The sequence below is a fragment of the Staurois parvus genome, unplaced genomic scaffold, assembly GCF_062004578.1.
Source record: "Staurois parvus isolate SC_StPar_1 unplaced genomic scaffold, SC_StPar_1.0 ptg000633l, whole genome shotgun sequence".
NCBI lineage: Eukaryota > Metazoa > Chordata > Amphibia > Anura > Ranidae > Staurois > Staurois parvus.
Window position 1 is genome coordinate 148,029 of NW_028318429.1, and position 18,764 is coordinate 166,792.

Here is an 18,764-nt window from a genome sequence, read left to right on the forward strand (position 1 = left end):
GTGCCGGTTCCGGACCCTGTGCTGTGCCTCATTCTCTGCTGTCACTTTTTTTTTTATAAGATCTTTCCATATGTATTACATACTATATTTTATACCCGATGATATCATCACTTGGTCTCTGTGCTTCTCTATGCTATGCCGGCAAATCACAGCCCCCTGCCCCAGTACTCCTCTCAAGAGTCCCCAGTCCTAATGCAAGCAGTGGGAGGCATTTTGCAACTATCAATATGACTTGACGGGTGGTGGTGAGTCTGGAGGAGTCCCTAGGTTATGTCCACATGTGTTGCCAAGCCTCCATGACTGAACTCCAATGATGGAAAAGGGTGGTCCAGGGACAGCCAGGCTGGGGAGGAAAGTCAGATGATGCCAGGCGTCCTCCAGCCAGGAAATGAGGCGGAGCTCTCTCTGACTTGCTGAGTCCCATAGAGGAATGTGAACATCCAAGGGGCTCAGCTACTTCATGCAGTTGTGCGCACTCAGGAGACGGCTTTTTGTGAGAGCGAAAAAATAAAGGGGCCACCTACTGTAGAGTAGCAGGTTTTCATGCTATCTCTGACTGCTGCAGGAGCCCCCGACCAGCTCAGGCACTTTGTCTGTGGGGTCCTGGGAAGGCATTGGAGCAGCTCTTGCTCAGCAGCATAAATAATGTGATAGTCTTCTGGAACCCTGGGACTAGGATGGAGGAGATTCCAAATGTCACACTCATCTCCTCTCCGAGAGAGAGCGGGGTCTCCTCTCTGGGGAAGGGCCAATGAGGAAGCCGCTCTCCTGATTGGTGCAGGATTAAATTGCATGGCTCCAGGTTTACGTCTCTGGGATTCCAGAGTACTTGAGACCCTCAGTGACCCCAAAGCATCTTGAGACGCTCAATGACCCCAAAGCACCCTGTGACCCTCAGTGACCCCAGAACATCCTGTGATCCTCACTTACCACAGAGCACCCTGAGACCTTCAATGACCACAGAACATCCTGTGACCCTCAGTGACCCCAAAACATCCTGTGATCCTCACTTACCACAGAGCACCCTGAGACCCTCAGTGACCCCAGAACATCCTGTGACTAAAGAACCTCCTGTGATCCTCACTTACCACAGAGCACCCTGAGGCCTTCAATGACCCCAGAGCACCCTGAGACCCTCAATGGCCCCAGAGCACCCTGTGACCTCAGAACATCCTGTGATCCTCAGTTACCCCAGAGCACCCGGAGACCCTCTGTGACCCCAGAACATCCTGTGATCCTCTGCGACCCCAGAGCACCCTGTGATCTTCAGTTACCTCAGACTTTCAGTAACTTCAGAGCACACTGGGACCCTTAATGACCCCAGAGCACCCTGAGACCCTCAGTGACCCCAGAGTACTCTGACATTCCCAGTTGCCCAAAAGCACCCTGAGACCCTCAATAACCCCAGAGCACCCTGTGATCCTCAGTTACCCCAGAGCACCCTGAAATCCTCTATGACCCCAGAACAGCCTGTGATCCTCAGTTACCCCAGAACACTCAGACTCTCAGTTACCTCAGAACACCCTGGAACCCTTAATGACCCCTGAACACCCTTAGACCCTCAGTGACCCCAGAGAACTCTGACATTCCCAGTTATCCAAAAGCACTCTGAGGCCCTCAATAACCCCAGAGCACCCTGATATCCTCAGTTGCCCCAGAGCCCCCGGAGACCCTTAGTGACCCCAGAACATCCTGTGATCCTCAGTTACCTCAGATCACCCTGAGACCTTTAATGACCCCAGAGCACCCTGAAACACTTGATGACCCCAGAGCACCTTGATACCCTCAATGACCCCAGAATACCTTAAGACCCTTAATGACCCCAGAGCACCTTCTGACCCTTAGTGACCCAGAGCACCCTGTGATCCTCAGTTACCCCAGAGCACCCTGTGACTTTTTGTTACCCCAGAGCACCCTGTGACCATCAGTGACCCCAGAGTACCCTGAGACCCTCAATGACCCTACAGCACCCTGAGAGCCTCAGTGACCCCTAAGCACCCTGTGATCCTTAGTTACCCCAAAGCACTCTGAGATGCCCAGTGACCCCAGAGTACCCTGATACTCTCAGTTACCCTAAAGCACTCTGAGACACTCAATGACCCCAGAGCACCGTGAGACCCTCAGTGACTCCAGAGCACCTTGAAACGCTCAATGACCCCAGAGCACCCTGTGACCCTTAGTGACCCCAGAGCACCTTGTTCACTGAGGATCACAGGGTGCTCTGGGGTCACTAAGGGTCATCCTGGGTCTACCTTACAGACGAACTTCATTAAAAAACCATGGGTTGCTTAACAACCAGCAAATGTTGAGACAACGACAATTGGTAAGTGGTATGTAATGTACAATATAGTGCAGGAGTCTGTCACATACAATATAATGTTCATAGTGCAGGAGAGTGTAATGTACTATATAGTGTGTATAGTGCAGGAGAGTGTAATGTACAATATAGTGTATAGTGCAGGAGAGTGTAATGTACAATATAGTGTTCATAGTGCAGGAGAGTGTAATGTACAATATAGTGTATATAGTGCAGGAGAGTGTAATGTACAGTATAGTGTATATAGTGCAGGAGTGTGTAATGTACAATATAGTGTATAGTGCAGGAGAGTGTAATGTACAATATAGTGTTCATAGTGCAGGAGAGTGTAATGTACAATATAGTTTATATAGTGCAGGAGAGTGTAATGTACAATATAGTGTTCATAGTGCAGGAGAGTGTAATGTACAATATAGTGTATAATACAGGAGAGTGTAATGTACAATATAGTGTATATAGTGCAGGAGAGTGTAATGTACAATATAGTGTATATAGTAGAGGAGAGTGTAATGTACTATATAGTATGTATAGTGCAGGAGAGTGTAATGTACAATATAGTGTATATAGTAGAGGAGAGTGTAATGTACTATATAGTATGTATAGTGCAGGAGAGTGTAATGAACAATATAGTGTGTATAGTGCAGTAGAGTGTAATGTACAGTATAGTGTATATAGTGCAGGAGAGTGTAATGTACAATATAGTGTGTATAGTGCAGTAGAGTGTAATGTACAGTATAGTGTATATAGTGCAGGAGAGTGTAATGTACAATATAGTATGTATAGTGCAGGAGAGTGTAATGTACAATATAGTGTATATAGTGCAGGAGAGTGTAATGTACTATATAGTATGTATAGTGCAGGAGAGTGTAATGTACAATATAGTGTATATAGTGCAAGAGAGTGTAATGTACAAGATAGTGTTCATAGTGCAGGAGAGTGTAATGTACAAGATAGTGTTCATAGTGCAGGAGTGTGTAATGTACAATATAGTGTATATAGTGCAGGAGTATGTAATGTACAATATAGTGTATATAGTGCAAGAGAGTGTAATGTACAATATAGTGTATATAGTGCAGGAGAGTGTTATGTACAATATAGTGTATATAGTGCAGGAGAGTGTAATGTACAATATAGTGTGCATAGTGCAGGCAGGAGAGTGTAATGTACAATATAGTGTGTATAGTGCAGGAGAGTGTAATGTACAATATAGTGTATATAGTGCAAGAGAGTGTAATGTACAAGATAGTGTTCATAGTGCAGGAGAGTGTAATGTACAAGATAGTGTTCATAGTGCAGGAGTGTGTAATGTACAATATAGTGTATATAGTGCAGGAGTATGTAATGTACAATATAGTGTATATAGTGCAAGAGAGTGTAATGTACAATATAGTGTATATAGTGCAGGAGAGTGTTATGTACAATATAGTGTATATAGTGCAGGAGAGTGTAATGTACAATATAGTGTGCATAGTGCAGGCAGGAGAGTGTAATGTACAATATAGTGTGTATAGTAGAGGAGAGTGTAATGTACAATATAGTGTATATAGTGCAGGAGAGTGTAATGTACAATATAGTGTATATAATGCAGGAGAGTGTAATGTACAATATAGTGTATATAGTAGAGGAGAGTGTAATGTACAATATAGTGTATATAATGCAGGAGAGTGTAATGTACAATATAGTGTATATAGTAGAGGAGAGTGTAATGTACAATATAGTGTATATAGTGCAGGAGAGTGTAATGTACAATATAGTGTATAGTGCAGGAGAGTGTAATGTACAATATAGTGTATATAGTGCAGGAGAGTGTAATGTACAATATAGTGTATATAGTGCAGGAGAGTGTAATGTACAATATAGTGTATATAGTGCAGGAGAGTGTAATGTACAATATAGTGTATATAGTAGAGGAGAGTGTAATGTACAATATAGTGTTCATAGTGCAGGAGAGTGTAATGTACAATATAGTGTATATAGTGCAGGAGAGTGTAATGTACAATATAGTGTATATAGTGCAGGAGAGTGTAATGTACAATATAGTGTATATAGTAGAGGAGAGTGTAATGTACAATATAGTGTATATAGTGCAGGAGAGTGTAATGTACAATATAGTGTGCATAGTGCAGGCAGGAGAGTGTAATGTACAATATAGTGTATATAGTAGAGGAGAGTGTAATGTACAATATAGTGTATATAGTGCAGGAGAGTGTAATGTACAATATAGTGTATATAGTAGAGGAGAATGTAATGTACAATATAGTGTATATAGTGCAGGAGAGTGTAATGTACAATATAGTGTATATAGTGCAGGAGAGTGTAATGTACAATATAGTGTATATAGTGCAGGAGAGTGTAATGTACAATATAGTGTGCATAGTGCAGGCAGGAGAGTGTAATGTACAATATAGTGTGTATAGTGCAGGAGAGTGTAATGTACAATATAGTGTATATAGTAGAGGAGAGTGTAATGTACAATATAGTGTATATAGTGCAGGAGAGTGTAATGTACAATATAGTGTATATAGTAGAGGAGAGTGTAATGTACAATATAGTGTATATAGTGCAGGAGAGTGTAATGTACAATATAGTGTATAGTGCAGGAGAGTGTAATGTACAATATAGTGTATATAGTAGAGGAGAGTGTAATGTACAATATAGTGTATATAGTGCAGGAGAGTGTAATGTACAATATAGTGTATATAGTGCAGGAGAGTGTAATGTACAATATAGTGTATATAGTGCAGGAGAGTGTAATGTACAATATAGTGTATATAGTGCAGGAGAGTGTAATGTACAATATAGTGTATATAGTAGAGGAGAGTGTAATGTACAATATAGTGTGTATAGTGCAGGAGAGTGTAATGTACAATATAGCGTGTATAGTGCAGGAGAGTGTAATGTACAATATAGTGTATAGTGCAGGAGAGTGTAATGTACAATATAGTGTATATAATGCAGGAGAGTGTAATGTACAATATAGTGTATATAGTGCAGGAGAGTGTAATGTACAATATAGTATATATAGTGCAGGAGAGTGTAATGTACAATATAGTGTATATAGTAGAGGAGAGTGTAATGTACAATATAGTGTGTATAGTGCAGGAGAGTGTAATGTACAATATAGTGTATAGTGCAGGAGAGTGTAATGTACAATATAGTGTATATAGTGCAGGAGAGTGTAATGTACAATATAGTGTGTATAGTGCAGGAGAGTGTAATGTACAATATAGTGTATATAGTAGAGGAGAGTGTAATGTACAATATAGTGTATATAGTGCAGGAGAGTGTAATGTACAATATAGTGTATATAGTGCAGGAGAGTGTAATGTACTATATAGTATGTATAGTGCAGGAGAGTGTAATGTACAAGATAGTGTTCATAGTGCAGGAGTGTGTAATGTACAATATAGTGTATATAGTGCAGGAGAGTGTAATGTACAAGATAGTGTTCATAGTGCAGGAGAGTGTAATGTACAAGATAGTGTTCATAGTGCAGGAGTGTGTAATGTACAATATAGTGTATACAGTGCAGGAGAGTGTAATGTACAATATAGTGTATATAGTAGAGGAGAGTGTAATGTACAATATAGTGTATATAGTGCAGGAGAGTGTAATGTACAATATAGACTACTGTGGTCAGGGTTGAATTGAGCAGTATGCCAAACACAGCACAGGGGTCAGGGGTCTCTATGTAACATACACAGTGCTGAGTTCACATGTGGGTTTAGGAGTACATAACACATAAGACCAAATGCAGGGGTCAGGAGTGTTCAGCTCACAGAGTGCAGGGGTCAGAATCATCCTGTGTCACCAAGTTACCCCAGATCATCCCGTGTCTCCCAGTGACCCCAGATCATCCCGTGTCTCCCAGTGACCCCAGATTATCCTGTGTCTCCCAGTGACCCCAGATCGTCCCGTGTCTCCCAGTGACCCCCGATCGTCCCGTGTCTCTCAGTGACCCCAGATCGTCCCGTGTCCCCCAGTGACCCCAGATCGTCCCCTGTCTCCCAGTGACCCCATATCGTCCCCTGTCTTCCAGTGACCCCAGATCATCCGTGTCTCCCAGTGACCCCAGATCATCCCGTGTCTCCCAGTTACCCCAGATCATCCCATGTCTCCCAGTTACCCCAGATCATCCCGTGTCTCCTAGTTGCCCCAGATCATCCCGTGTCTCCCAGTTACCCCAGATTGTCCTGTGTCTCCCAGTGACCCCAGATCGTCCCGTGTCCCCCAGTGACCCCAGATCGTCCCGTGTCCCCCAGTGACCCCAGATCATCCCGTGTCTCCCAGTGACCCCAGATTTTCTCGTGTCACCAAGTGACCCCAGATCGTCCCGTGTCTCCCAGTGACCCCAGATTGTCTCGTGTCTCCCAGTGACCCCAGATTGTCTCGTGTCACCCAGTGACCCCAGATCGTCCCGTGTCCCCCAGTGACCCCAGATCATCCCGTGTCTCCCAGTGACCCCAGATTTTCTCGTGTCACCCAGTGACCCCAGATCGTCCCGTGTCACCCAGTGACCCCAGATCGTCCCATGTCTCCCAGTGACCCTAGATTGTCTCGTGTCACCCAGTGACCCCAGATCATCCCGTGTCCCCCAGTGACCCCAGATCGTCCCATGTCTCCCAGTGACCCCAGGACATCTGGTATTGCCGGTTTCCTCCTGGTCTGGGTGCAGAAGACAAAGGTTGGACAGGACAGCCAAGGATCCATCATTTTCAGAAGGTCAGCAGCAATAACAAGGAAGGATGCCGCCCCCCCTCCCCCTCCGGGGTGCCCATGGCGCCAGTCATGGGGCGAGGAGGAAGTTGCCAGGCAGACGAACGCCTCTGGCCACATCGATCGTCTCTTCTCTATTTAATTATTATTACGAAATTCTCTGAGTTTAGGAAAGTTTTGTGTGTGGACTTTGATTTATTTGTACGAAGAGGAGGAGAGGCGAGGATGAGTGAGGGGAGAGGAGCCAATACCGAGGAGACCGCAGGAGAGGTGAGCGCTGCGTCTATAGGGGGCACAACTGTATAGTGACCAGGGCAGTCCTATGTGTCCTCGCTCCTCCTCCTCATAGTGTGACAGAATACAGGGATGGTGGGAACCCCTCATAATGGGCACAGCGGGCGTACAGACCCGGGAACTCGGCACAGGGATGGTGGGAACCCCTCATAATGGGCACAGCGGGTGTACAGACCCGGGAACTCAGCACAGGGATGGTGGGAACCCCTCATAATGGGCACGGTGGGCGTGCAGACCCGGGAACTCAGCACGCGGATGGCGGGAGCCCCTCATAATGGGCGCGGCGGGTGTGCAGACCCGGGAACTCGGCACAGGGATGGTGGGAACCCCTCATAATGGGCACGGCGGGCGTACAGACCCAGGAACTCAGCACAGGGATGGTGGGAACCCCTCATAATGGGAACAGCGGGTGTATAGACCCGGGAACTCAGCACAGGGATGGTGGGAACCCCTCATAAAAAATTCTATATCTGTATTTTCATCATTTTATCGCCTGCACATCTGTTTGTGGACATTGTATGCGATCAGAGGGAAGTCAGGAGGAGACGTGGGATACATTGTATGCGATCGGAGGGAAGTCAGGAGGAGACGTGGATACATTGTATGCGATCGGAGGGAAGTCAGGAGGAGACGTGGATACATTGTATGAGATCGGAGGGAAGTCAGGAGGAGACGTGGATACATTGTATGCGATCGGAGGGAAGTCAGGAGGAGACGTGGATACATTGTATGCGATCAGAGGGAAGTCAGGAGGAGACGTGGATACATTGTATGCGATCAGAGGGAAGTCAGGAGGAGACGTGGGATACATTGTATGCGATCAGAGGGAAGTCAGGAGGAGACGTGGATACATTGTATGCGATCGGAGGGAAGTCAGGAGGAGACGTGGATACATTGTATGCGATCGGAGGGAAGTCAGGAGGAGACGTGGGATACATTGTATGCGATCAGAGGGAAGTCAGGAGGAGACGTGGATACATTGTATGCGATCGGAGGGAAGTCAGGAGGAGACGTGGGATACATTGTATGCGATCGGAGGGAAGTCAGGAGGAGACGTGGGATACATTGTATGCGATCGGAGGGAAGTCAGGAGGAGACGTGGGATACATTGTATGCGATCGGAGGGAAGTCAGGAGGAGACGTGGGATACATTGTATGCGATCGGAGGGAAGTCAGGAGGAGACGTGGATACATTGTATGAGATCGGAGGGAAGTCAGGAGCAGACGTGGATACATTGTATGAGATCGGAGGGAAGTCAGGAGGAGACGTGGGATACATTGTATGAGATCGGAGGGAAGTCAGGAGGAGACGTGGGATACATTGTATGTGATCAGAGGGAAGTCAGGAGGACGTCCAACATCATCCAGGTCTTTCCTCCCCAGTCAGACAGTCCCTGGCCCCACCCCTTTCAATAATTGGATTTCAGTTCTTCCAATCATGGAAGATCAGCATCACATGCAGGTAACGCCTCCCTAGGAACGCCCACTCCGCTAGAATGACTCCTCCCACCCAACAAGGCATTTGATATTTGCATAACTCCTCCCATGAGCCGGACCACTTCTTGCATCAGAACCGAGGGCCCTTGAGAGGAGTACTGAGCCAGGGTGCTGTGATGATTCCAGAAAGCTATGTACAGTACCCTGCTGGCCCCTCCCACAAGCCACGATCTGCCTGCATTGCATAGAGAAGCACAGAGATCCAGTGATGATGTCACTGAATTTATAATGAGTTCTCTATATAATGCACCATCTAAAGTGGACCTGTCATTGGATAAAGGTTCTTATATTAAGTGCAGCATGCTATGTAACACTTCCATGTATTGAGAGATTATCACCCCTGACAATACCCTTTTCTCAAGAAGTGCAGCACCACCTGTGTTCAGGCATCATCCCGGGTCCCTATCTACTTCCTGGACAGAGATGTCAGCTCAGACATGCAGTCATTGGTGGTGTTCATAAATGTCTGACACAGATCAGCCTCTGCTGCAGCCGCTCACTTCATGACTTGCTACAAAGTTACAATGTACAGTCTGATCACTGGGGGAGGGGAGACTGAGGAAATGGCTCCTCCTCCTTCTACAAAGTTACAATGTACAGTCTGATCAAGGGGGGAGGAGACTGAGGAAATGCCTCCTCCTCCTTCTACAAAGTTACAATGTGCATTCTGATCACTGGGGGAGGAGACTGAGGAAATGCTTCCTCCTCCTTCTACAAAGTTACAATGTACAGTCTGATCACTGGGGAAGGGGAGACTGAGGAAATGCCTCCTCCTCCTTCTACAAAGTTACAATGTACAGTCTGATCACTGGGGGAGGGGAGACTGAGGAAATGCTCCTCCTTCTACAAAGTTACAATGTAAAGTCTGATCACTGGGGGAGGGGAGACTGAGGAAACGCCTCCTCCTTCTACAAAGTTACAATGTACAGTCTGATCACTGGGGGAGGGGAGACTGAGGAAATGGCTCCTCCTCCTTCTACAAAGTTACAATGTACAGTCTGATCACTGGGGGAGAAGAGACTGAGGAAATGCCTCCTCCTCCTTCTACAAAGTTACAATGTACAGTCTGATCACTGGGGAAGGGGAGACTGAGGAAATGCTCCTCCTTCTACAAAGTTACAATGTAAAGTCTGATCACTGGGGGAGGGGAAACTGAGGAAACGCCTCCTCCTCCTTCTACAAAGTTACAATGTACAGTCTCATCACTGGGGGAGGAGAAACTGAGGAAACGCCTCCTCCTCCTTCTACAAAGTTACAATGTAAAGTCTGATCACTGGGGGAGGGGGGACTGAGGAAACTCCTCCTCCTCCCTTCTACAAAGTTACAATGTACAGTCTGATCACTGGAGGAGGGGAGACTGAGGAAATGACTCCTCCTCCTTCTACAAAGTTACAATGTACAGTCTGATCACTGGGGGAGGGGAGACAGAGGAAATGACTCCTCCTCCTTCTACAAAGTTACAATGTACAGTCTGATCACTGGGGGAGGGGAGACTGAGGAAATGCCAATATCTCAGCCTGGGCATGCTGTAGGTCTATGAAGTACCCCAGCAGGGGGTCAGATGCCCCTCAATCCATTTCAAAGGTTTTCTCTGGCAGTGCTGATGGAGGGTCAGTGATCTGGGGGTGTCCAGCCCAGGGGAAGGGGGGGGGAGGCTTAATGATATTACATTTAGAAAAATGAAGGTAATATATGGAAGGATGAAGAGCCCAATGACAGGAGATGACGGTACACGCCGGAGGGGAACATATCTGCGTCACATGACCTGATCTATACACTGACAGCCCTAATCAGCAGAAGACACGCATGAGAGTGGGAAGGCGGCCAGATCACACCCCACTCACCCCGTCCAGCACAGTGCTCAGGATCCAGTCTAATGTCACTGTGTACGGGGCCCTATGAATGGTCTCTGCACAGTACTACTACGTCTCGGGGTCTGACCTCATTCTGTATGGATGGACTACTTCTCCTGTCCCAACATCCTGCAGAACTCCTTCATCATAATGTCCACAACGTATATCACCATTATCAGATGTTCCCCCTTTATCATGCTGGTCTCACCCGAGAACCAAAAGTGTGGCAACATTTCCAGGGTGAAGGAGATCCCGTGTCAAGACTCTCCTTTCTAAGAACCAGAGAACTTTTCCAACATTTGGGGGTAAGAGCACACCCCCTTTATCAAGCTGTTCTCACCTGAGAACCAAGAGGGTGATAGCTTTTTTGGATGAAGGATGATCATTGAGAACTGAGAACCAGAAGGGTGGCAAGGTTTTGTGGGGTGAGGACCCCTTTGCCAATCCATTCTCACCAGAGAACCAAAAGGGTGATACCTTTTTGTGGATGAAGGACAATCATTGAGAACTGGAGAACCAGAAGGGTGGCAAGGTTTTGTGGGGTGGGGACCCCTTTTGCAATCCATTCTCACCTGAGAACAAAAAGGGTGGTACTTTTTTACGGATGAAGGACCATCATTGAGAACTGGAGAACCAGAGAAAGGCAAAGTTTTGGGGGGGTGAGGACCCCTTTGTCAATCCATACTCACCTGAGAACCAAAAGGGTAATACCTTTATGTGGATGAGAAACCATCATTGAGAACTGGAGAACCAGAAGGGTGGCAAGGTTTGGGGGGGGGGGGGGTGAGGACCCCTTTGTCAATCCATTCTCACCTGAAAACCATAGGGCCAAAAGAGTGGCACCATTTTGTGGGTGAGGCATTACCTCCATTTTTAAGCCATTCTTTCTCACATGGGAACCAGAGAGCCAAAAAGGTGGCAATGTTTCAGAGGTGAAGGAAGACCATCACTGAGAACTGGAAAACCAGAAAGATGGCAACATTTCAAGGGGGAGGGGAGTTAGACCCCCTTTGACCTGACAACCGAAAGGGGTGGCAACATTTTAGGGGTGAGGAAATATCCCCTTCGCTAATCTTTTCTCAGCTGATACCAAAAGAAACAAAAGGATGGAAACATTTTGGGGTGAGGAAATATCCCATTGTCAAGTCATTCTTACCTGAGAGCCAAAATGGTTTCAACATGAGAAAACATGATTGAGAACTGGAAGGGTGGCAACATTTTGGGGTATAAATGAGGACCCCCTTTGATAACTGGGGACCCAAAAAGTAATGTTTTGGGGACAGATCATTAACTTTTTCAATCCACTCCCAGAACCAGTGGACCAAAAGGGTGGCAAAGTTTTTGGGGTGAAGGAAGAACACTATTGAAAAAAAAGAGCCAGAAAGGTGAAAACATTTCGGATGGGGGAGGGGGGTACTAGGGAAGACAGCCTTTGATAGTCTAAAAGCCGAAAAGGGTGTCAACATTTTAAGGGTAAGGAAATACCCCCTTTGTCAACCCAATCTCAGCTATGACTAAGAGGAAAAAAAGGATGGCAACATTTTGGGGGTGAGGAAATACCCCATTGTCAAGCCCTTCTTACCTGAGAACCAAAATGGTTTCAACATTTTGGGGGTGAGAAAAGACCCCATGATTAAGCCATTCACAAAAAGGGTGATAGTAATTTGTCGATGAGAAAACACGACTGAGAACAAGAAGGGTGGCAACATTTTGGGGTATGAAGGAGGACTCCCTTTGATAACTGAGGAAACAAAAGGTGGCAATGTTTTGGGGGGGGGGGGTGGAAATTCACCCTTTTTCAATCCATTCTCATCTAAGAACCAGGGGACCAAAAGGGTGGCAAAGATTTTGGGGTGAAGTAGGAACACTATTGAGAAAAAAAAGAACCAGAAGGGTGGCCACATTTTGGGAGGTGAAGGAAGACTCCCTTTGATAACCAGAGAACCGAAAAGGGTGGCAACACTTTGAGAGTGAGGAAATACCCCCTTTGCCAAACCATTCTCACCTGAGAACCAGAGAAATTAAAGAATATCAACACTTTGGGGATGAGGAAATTCTTTCTTTGTCAATCCATCCTCACCAGAGAACTAGAGAACCAAAAGGGTGCCTTCATTTTGGGAGTGAGGGAGTTTCCCTTTTGTCAAGCCATTCTAGCCTGCGAAATGGAGAACAAAAAGGGAGACAATGTTTTGGGGGTGAAGGAAGACCCTTCTTGTCAAACTGTTCTCGCCTTAGAACTGGAGAACTAAAAGAGTGACAATGTTTCTGGGTGAAGGAAGACCCCCTTTGTCAAGCTGTTCTCACCTGAGAACAGGGTAACCAAAAGGTAGTCAACATTTTGGAGGTGAAGGAAGATCACCAGTGAGAGCCTGGAGAACCAGAAGGGTGGCAATGTTTCTAGGGTGAACAAAGACCCCTCTTGTTAAGCTGTTCTCACCTTAGAACTGGAGAACCAAAACAGTGACAATGTTTCAGGGGTGAAGGAAGACCCCCTTTGTCAAACTGTTCTCACCTGAGAACAGGGGAACCAAAATGTAGTCAACAATTCGGAGGTGAAGGAATACCTCCAGTGAAAGCCTGGAGAACCAGAAAATATTTTCGGGGGTTAAGGAAGATTCCATTTGATAACTGGAGACCTGAAAAAGGGTGACAACATTTTGGGGGTTAGGTAATCCTTCCTTCTGTCTATCCATTCTTGCCTAAGCAGTGGAAAACAAAAAGAGTGGCAGTGTTTGAGGGGTGAAGAAAGACTTCCTTTATCAAGCTTTTCTAACCATAGAATCTGAAAACCAAAATGGTGTCAACATTTTGGAATTGAGGAAATATCCCCTTTACCAATCCATTCTCACCTGAGAACTGGAGAACCAAAAGAGTGGCGCCATTTTGGGGGTGAGGAAGTCCCCATTTTGCCAAGCCATTCTAACCTGAGAAATGGAGAATCAAAAGGGTGGCAATGATTCTGGGGTGAAGGAAGGATGCTTGGCAACCTCGCCCTTCTGTCTCCCTGCCTTCTCTCTGCCCACCTTTCTCAATTCTTTACCTTCCTCCACTTCTTGTCTGCTGGCCTTTTTTCTCCTTGCCTTCACGCTCTTCCTGCTTCTTTTTTTCTGTGCCTGCCTTCCCGCCATCTCTGCCTGCCTTCCCGCCATCTCTGCCTGCTCACCCCCTCTAGTTGCCTTCCTAAAGAGTAACTCCGCTTTTGTTGGGAGAAATCCTTCCCCTCTGGGTGATCTATGTACATTGCGGGGAATTTAACACACTCCTCCCTGCCTTTTGGTATTCTGAAGAAAGAGCTGTTTGTGCAGCGTGAATGTGAATGGGAGTGACCTTATAATTATCAATTGGCTGCTGCACCTGCAGAGCTCTAATGAAGAAAGTGGCAGGGTCTGCATCCCTTTAGACACAATTTCCCTTTTTTTTTGGATTATCTTACCAAAAGTGACATGTTTGTTGCAGGGGATGCCCAAAATCTGACTTGTCGTCTTAGTGCAGACTTCTGGGAAAATCAGTAAGCCCATCACACGAGCAGGAAATGACACTTCTGGGGGGCGTTCTTGTAACAGAACCGGCCCCCGACTGCGCTAGGGTCTGTTAGACTCCCGCTTTCCTGTCCGAACACAGATCCACGGACACCACCGCTGACCATACAAGACGAGACAGCACCAGGCTTCTTAAGACAAGAAGTAAAACTGCTTTATTTTAACACAAACACAAGATATATACACAGGGCGGGGAAATACAACCAGGAACAGGAAACACATCAGCAGGCTGTCCCATCAGGGGGAAGGGCTGCCTGAAACACTCCCCACCAAACCAAGACACACAATAGAACACAAAGATACACCACATGGCAGTAGACAATACACACACAATAGAACAATGGGATGCAGCCACATGGCATTGAACAATGAACAACCCCCACACCCCACCTATTCATGTCTACACAATATTAGGACAGATCACCCTGTACCCCTAACAGGCACAGGGTGACTCACACATAAGAGGGATATGGAGAGCGGAGACAGGGGTCCCCCCACCCCCAAATGTCACTCCCGTCACGGTTCTGTGTACACAACGCCTCCAGGCGGCCATATTGCATTTTACAAAAAATTACAGCGGCTGCAGTTTGAAAAGAAAAGGTAATTTTTAAGAACATCTAATTAGCAACTGTTTATGATATATTATTTCTTTTTTTTTTTTAATATCCATTTCTATTTAGTTGTCCACAAAAGTGGAGTTACCCTTTAAACGCTTTTTAAAAAATAAAAATAAATGCCAGAAAAAAAAACCCGCCTGACTTTTCCGAACTTCACCAAGTACCATTCTGCTGTCCAATGGGAATGGCTGAAGGAGTCTCAATAGAGACGGGAAAAGGTAACACAGCGAATTTTATTGCATGGCAGAACACACATGCGCTAAGGCTAGGTTCACACCTATGCAGTTCGCTTTTGAGCTGTTTCTGCTTTGCGTTTTTGCACCTGCATTTTTTAAGCATTTTTGATGCGCTTTGCGTTTTTTTTATGTTCTAAAAACTATTTTCTTCTTGCTAGGCAAAACACATAAAAAACGCAGTACATGGTTTTCTGCAGCATTTCCATTGAAATCTATAAAACCAGAAACGCAACTATTTGCGTTAAAAAAAGTCCCCGACCCTTTCCAAAAAACGCACTGGGTGACAACACGGAGATGTGAACCTTTCCCATAGGGAACCATGTTAAATGGACTGTGCCTAGGGTAACACAGTACAGAGGTGGTAATGGGCCCCTCAAAATTTCTGACAGTTCAGAAGACTTTGGCACTCAATAAGGGCCCACATATAATAAAGGTTTAGGAAACTGGGCTTTAAAAAAAAATAAAGACGCTTTAACATCCCGGTCATATCAAACTCCACTTTGAAATCGCGCGACTTACAATGAAGTCGCACGATTTCAAAGTCAGGGGACATGCTGATTTCTGGTGCGATTCGCAAGACATCTGACATGGATGTCTATGCAAATCGCACCAAAAGTAGTGCATGTACTTGTGACGGGAGTGACTTTTGGGGGTGGGGGGACCCCTGTCTCAGCTCCCCATATCCCTATTATGTGTAAGTCACCCAGTGCCTGTTAGGGATACAGGGTGGAATGTTCTAATATTGGGGTGGGGGGTGTTCATTGTTCACTGCCATGTGGCTGCATCCCATTGTTCTATTGTGTGTCTTGCTTGGGAGCAAACTATTGAGGGATGTATGGGTTTGTGTATTGTCTACTGCCACGTGGTGTATCCCATTGTTCTACTGTGTGTCTTGCTTGGGAGCAAACTATTATGGGATATATGTAATTGTACTGGCTTGGTGGGGGGTGTTTCTGGCAGCCCTTCCCCCTGATGGGACGGCCTGCTGATGTGTTTCCTGTTACTGGGTGTATTTCCCCGCCCTGTGTATATATCTTGTATCTATGTTAAAATAAAGCAGTCCACTTCCTGTTTTAAGACAAGTCTGGGGCTGTCTCGTCTTGTATGGTCAGCGGTGGTGTCCCTGGATCTGTGTTCGGACAGGGAAGCGGTAATCTAACGGAAATACCCTGGAGCAGTCAGGGTCCGGTTCCGTTACAGTACTACTTTAGAAATTGGTGTGGCTCCGGAACCGCACCGATATGATCGCTTTAATTCCGGACAATAGGGCGCGACTTGGCATGCGATTTGCAATTTGCATGACATGCAGATCACATGCCAATTCGCATCCAGTGCAACCGGAGGGTAAAGGTGAGGCGATGCACACAAATATATATAACTGGCACCTAATAGTTCCTGAAGGCAGTAGTAATGAAAGAGAGGATTTCAACTGCATATGGAGAATGTTACAAAGAGTTTAGGGAGGGATTCTTTGCAGTAACAGCAGTTTAGCTGTGGAATTCCTTATTGAGTGCGGCATTTATGACAAAATAAATGGTGGAAAATCAAAGAATGAGTTTCTCATGGTGATTAGGATCACAGATATACAGTACTGTGCAAAAGTTTTAGGCAGGTGCGAAGAAATGCTGTAATGTAAACATTCTTTAAAAAAAAAAAAAAAATCTGTTTTGTTTATTTTTACCAATTTACAAAACGCAACAGAAGAAAAACCTAAATCCAATCAATATTTGGTGGCTTCAAACCACCATCAATTCTAATGCCTGCCATACAAGGGTCGAATTCTGAACAAATTTTCTTTAGAAAATCTGAAATTTCATGCGTTTTGTAATCCGATGGCACCACCATTGATTTCAAAATTCGACCAACCAAGCCTTCAATTTCACCTCATGTAGCTACAGAAAAGAATTTTTCTGGTCAAGCTTTTTCTTTTCTTTCCAAGTCATAGCTCACGATAATTAATTTTTTATATTTCTTGCGCCATCATTGATTAGAAATTTGTTTGTTTTTCAAAAAATTTCCAACATACCTGATCACTCAAATTCAATAGCCGCACGAAAATTGGCTGTTTCTGTGGCCCACTAATGGTGCAAAATTCAAACGACAATTCTTAAAAAAGATTTTCAAAAGAAAATTCTTTCAGAATTCGACCCTTCTATGGCCAGCTTTACTCTTGTGCAATTTGTACACTTGCACAAAGTCGGGGGTTTTGTAGGATTAGAGTCAGGTGTAAGATTAACTAATTATACCAAGCAGGGGCTAATGATCATCAATTTCATATGTAGTTGAAACACAGTCATTACCTGAAATAAACAGCTGTGTAGGAGGCTTATCACTGGGTGAGGAACAGCCAAACTCTGCTACTAAGGTAAGGGTGTGGAAGACAGTTTCATGTCACAGGTCATACACCATGGCAAGACTGAGCACAGCAACAAGACACAAGGTAGTTATACTGCATCAACAAGGTAAAGATTTTAAAGCAGACTGGGATTTCCAGATGTGCTGTTCAAGCTCTTTTGTAGAAGCACAAAGAAATGGGTAACGTTGAGAAGTGTAGACGCAGTGGTTGGGTATTGTTGAGGAGCATAAATGCAGTGGTTGGGTAACGTTGACGAGCCTAGACGCAGTGGTTGGGTAACCTTGAGGAGTGTAAATGCAGTGGTTGGGTAATGTTGAGGAGCATAAATGCAGTGGTTGGGTAACGTTGACGAGCCTAGACGCAGTGGTTGGGTAACGATGAGGAGTGTAGATGCAGTGGTTGGGTAATGTTGAGGAGCGTAGACACAGTGGTTGGGTAACGTTGAGGAGCGTAGACACAGTGGTTGGGTAACGTTGAGGACTGTAGACGCAGTGGTTAGGTAATGTTGAGGAGCCTAGACGCAGTGGTTGGGTAAAGTTGAGGACCGTAGACACAGTGGTTGGGTAACGTTGTGAACCGTAGACACAGTGGTTGGGTAACGTTGAGGACCGTAGATGCAGTGGTTGGGTAACGTTGAGAACCGTAGACACAGTCGTTGGGTAACATTGAGAACCGTAGACACAGTGGTTGGGTAACATTGAGGACCATAGATGCAATGGTTGGGTAACGTTGAGGAGCGTAGACACAGTGGTTGGGTAACGTTGAGGAGCGTAGACACAGTGGTTGGGTAACGTTGAGGAGCATAGACTCAGTGGTTTGGTAACATTGAGGAGTGTAGATGCAGTGGTTGGGTAACATTGAGGACCATAGACGCAGTGGTTGGGTAACGTTGAGGAGCCTAGACGCAGTGGTTGGGTAATGTTGAGAACCGTAGACACAGTGGTTGGGTAATGTTGAGGAGCCTAGACGCAGTGGTTGGGTAACTTTGAGAACCGTAGACACAGTGGTTGGGTAAAATTGAAGAACATAGATGCAGTGGTTGGGTAATTTTGAGGAGCCTAGATGCAGTTGTTGAATAATGTTGAGGAGAATAGACGCAGTGGTTGGGTAACATTGAGAACCATAGACGCAGTGGTTGGGTAACGTTGACGAGCCTAGATGCAGTGGTTGGGTAACGTTGAGGAGTGTAGATGCAGTGGTTGGGTAATGTTGAGGAGCATAGACACAGTGGTTGAGTAACGTTAACGAGCCTAGACGCAGTGGTTGGGTAACGTTGAGGAGTGTAGATGCAGTGGTTGGGTAATGTTGAGGAGCATAGACACAGTGGTTGGGTAACGTT

At 45.7% G+C, this 18,764-nt stretch overlaps 1 protein-coding gene across 1 annotated transcript in view; it reads left to right on the plus strand.

The window, feature by feature from the left end:
- The first annotated feature begins 7,190 nt into the window (after nt 1-7,190).
- TFR2 (transferrin receptor 2) overlaps nt 7,191-18,764 on the plus strand; it is a 65,181-nt gene continuing 53,607 nt past the window's right edge. Inside the window, exon 1 of the mRNA XM_089693429.1 lies at nt 7,191-7,303. Coding sequence (XP_089549555.1) covers nt 7,259-7,303 — 45 coding nt within the window. The 5' untranslated portion in view covers nt 7,191-7,258. The remainder of the gene's footprint in view (nt 7,304-18,764) is intronic.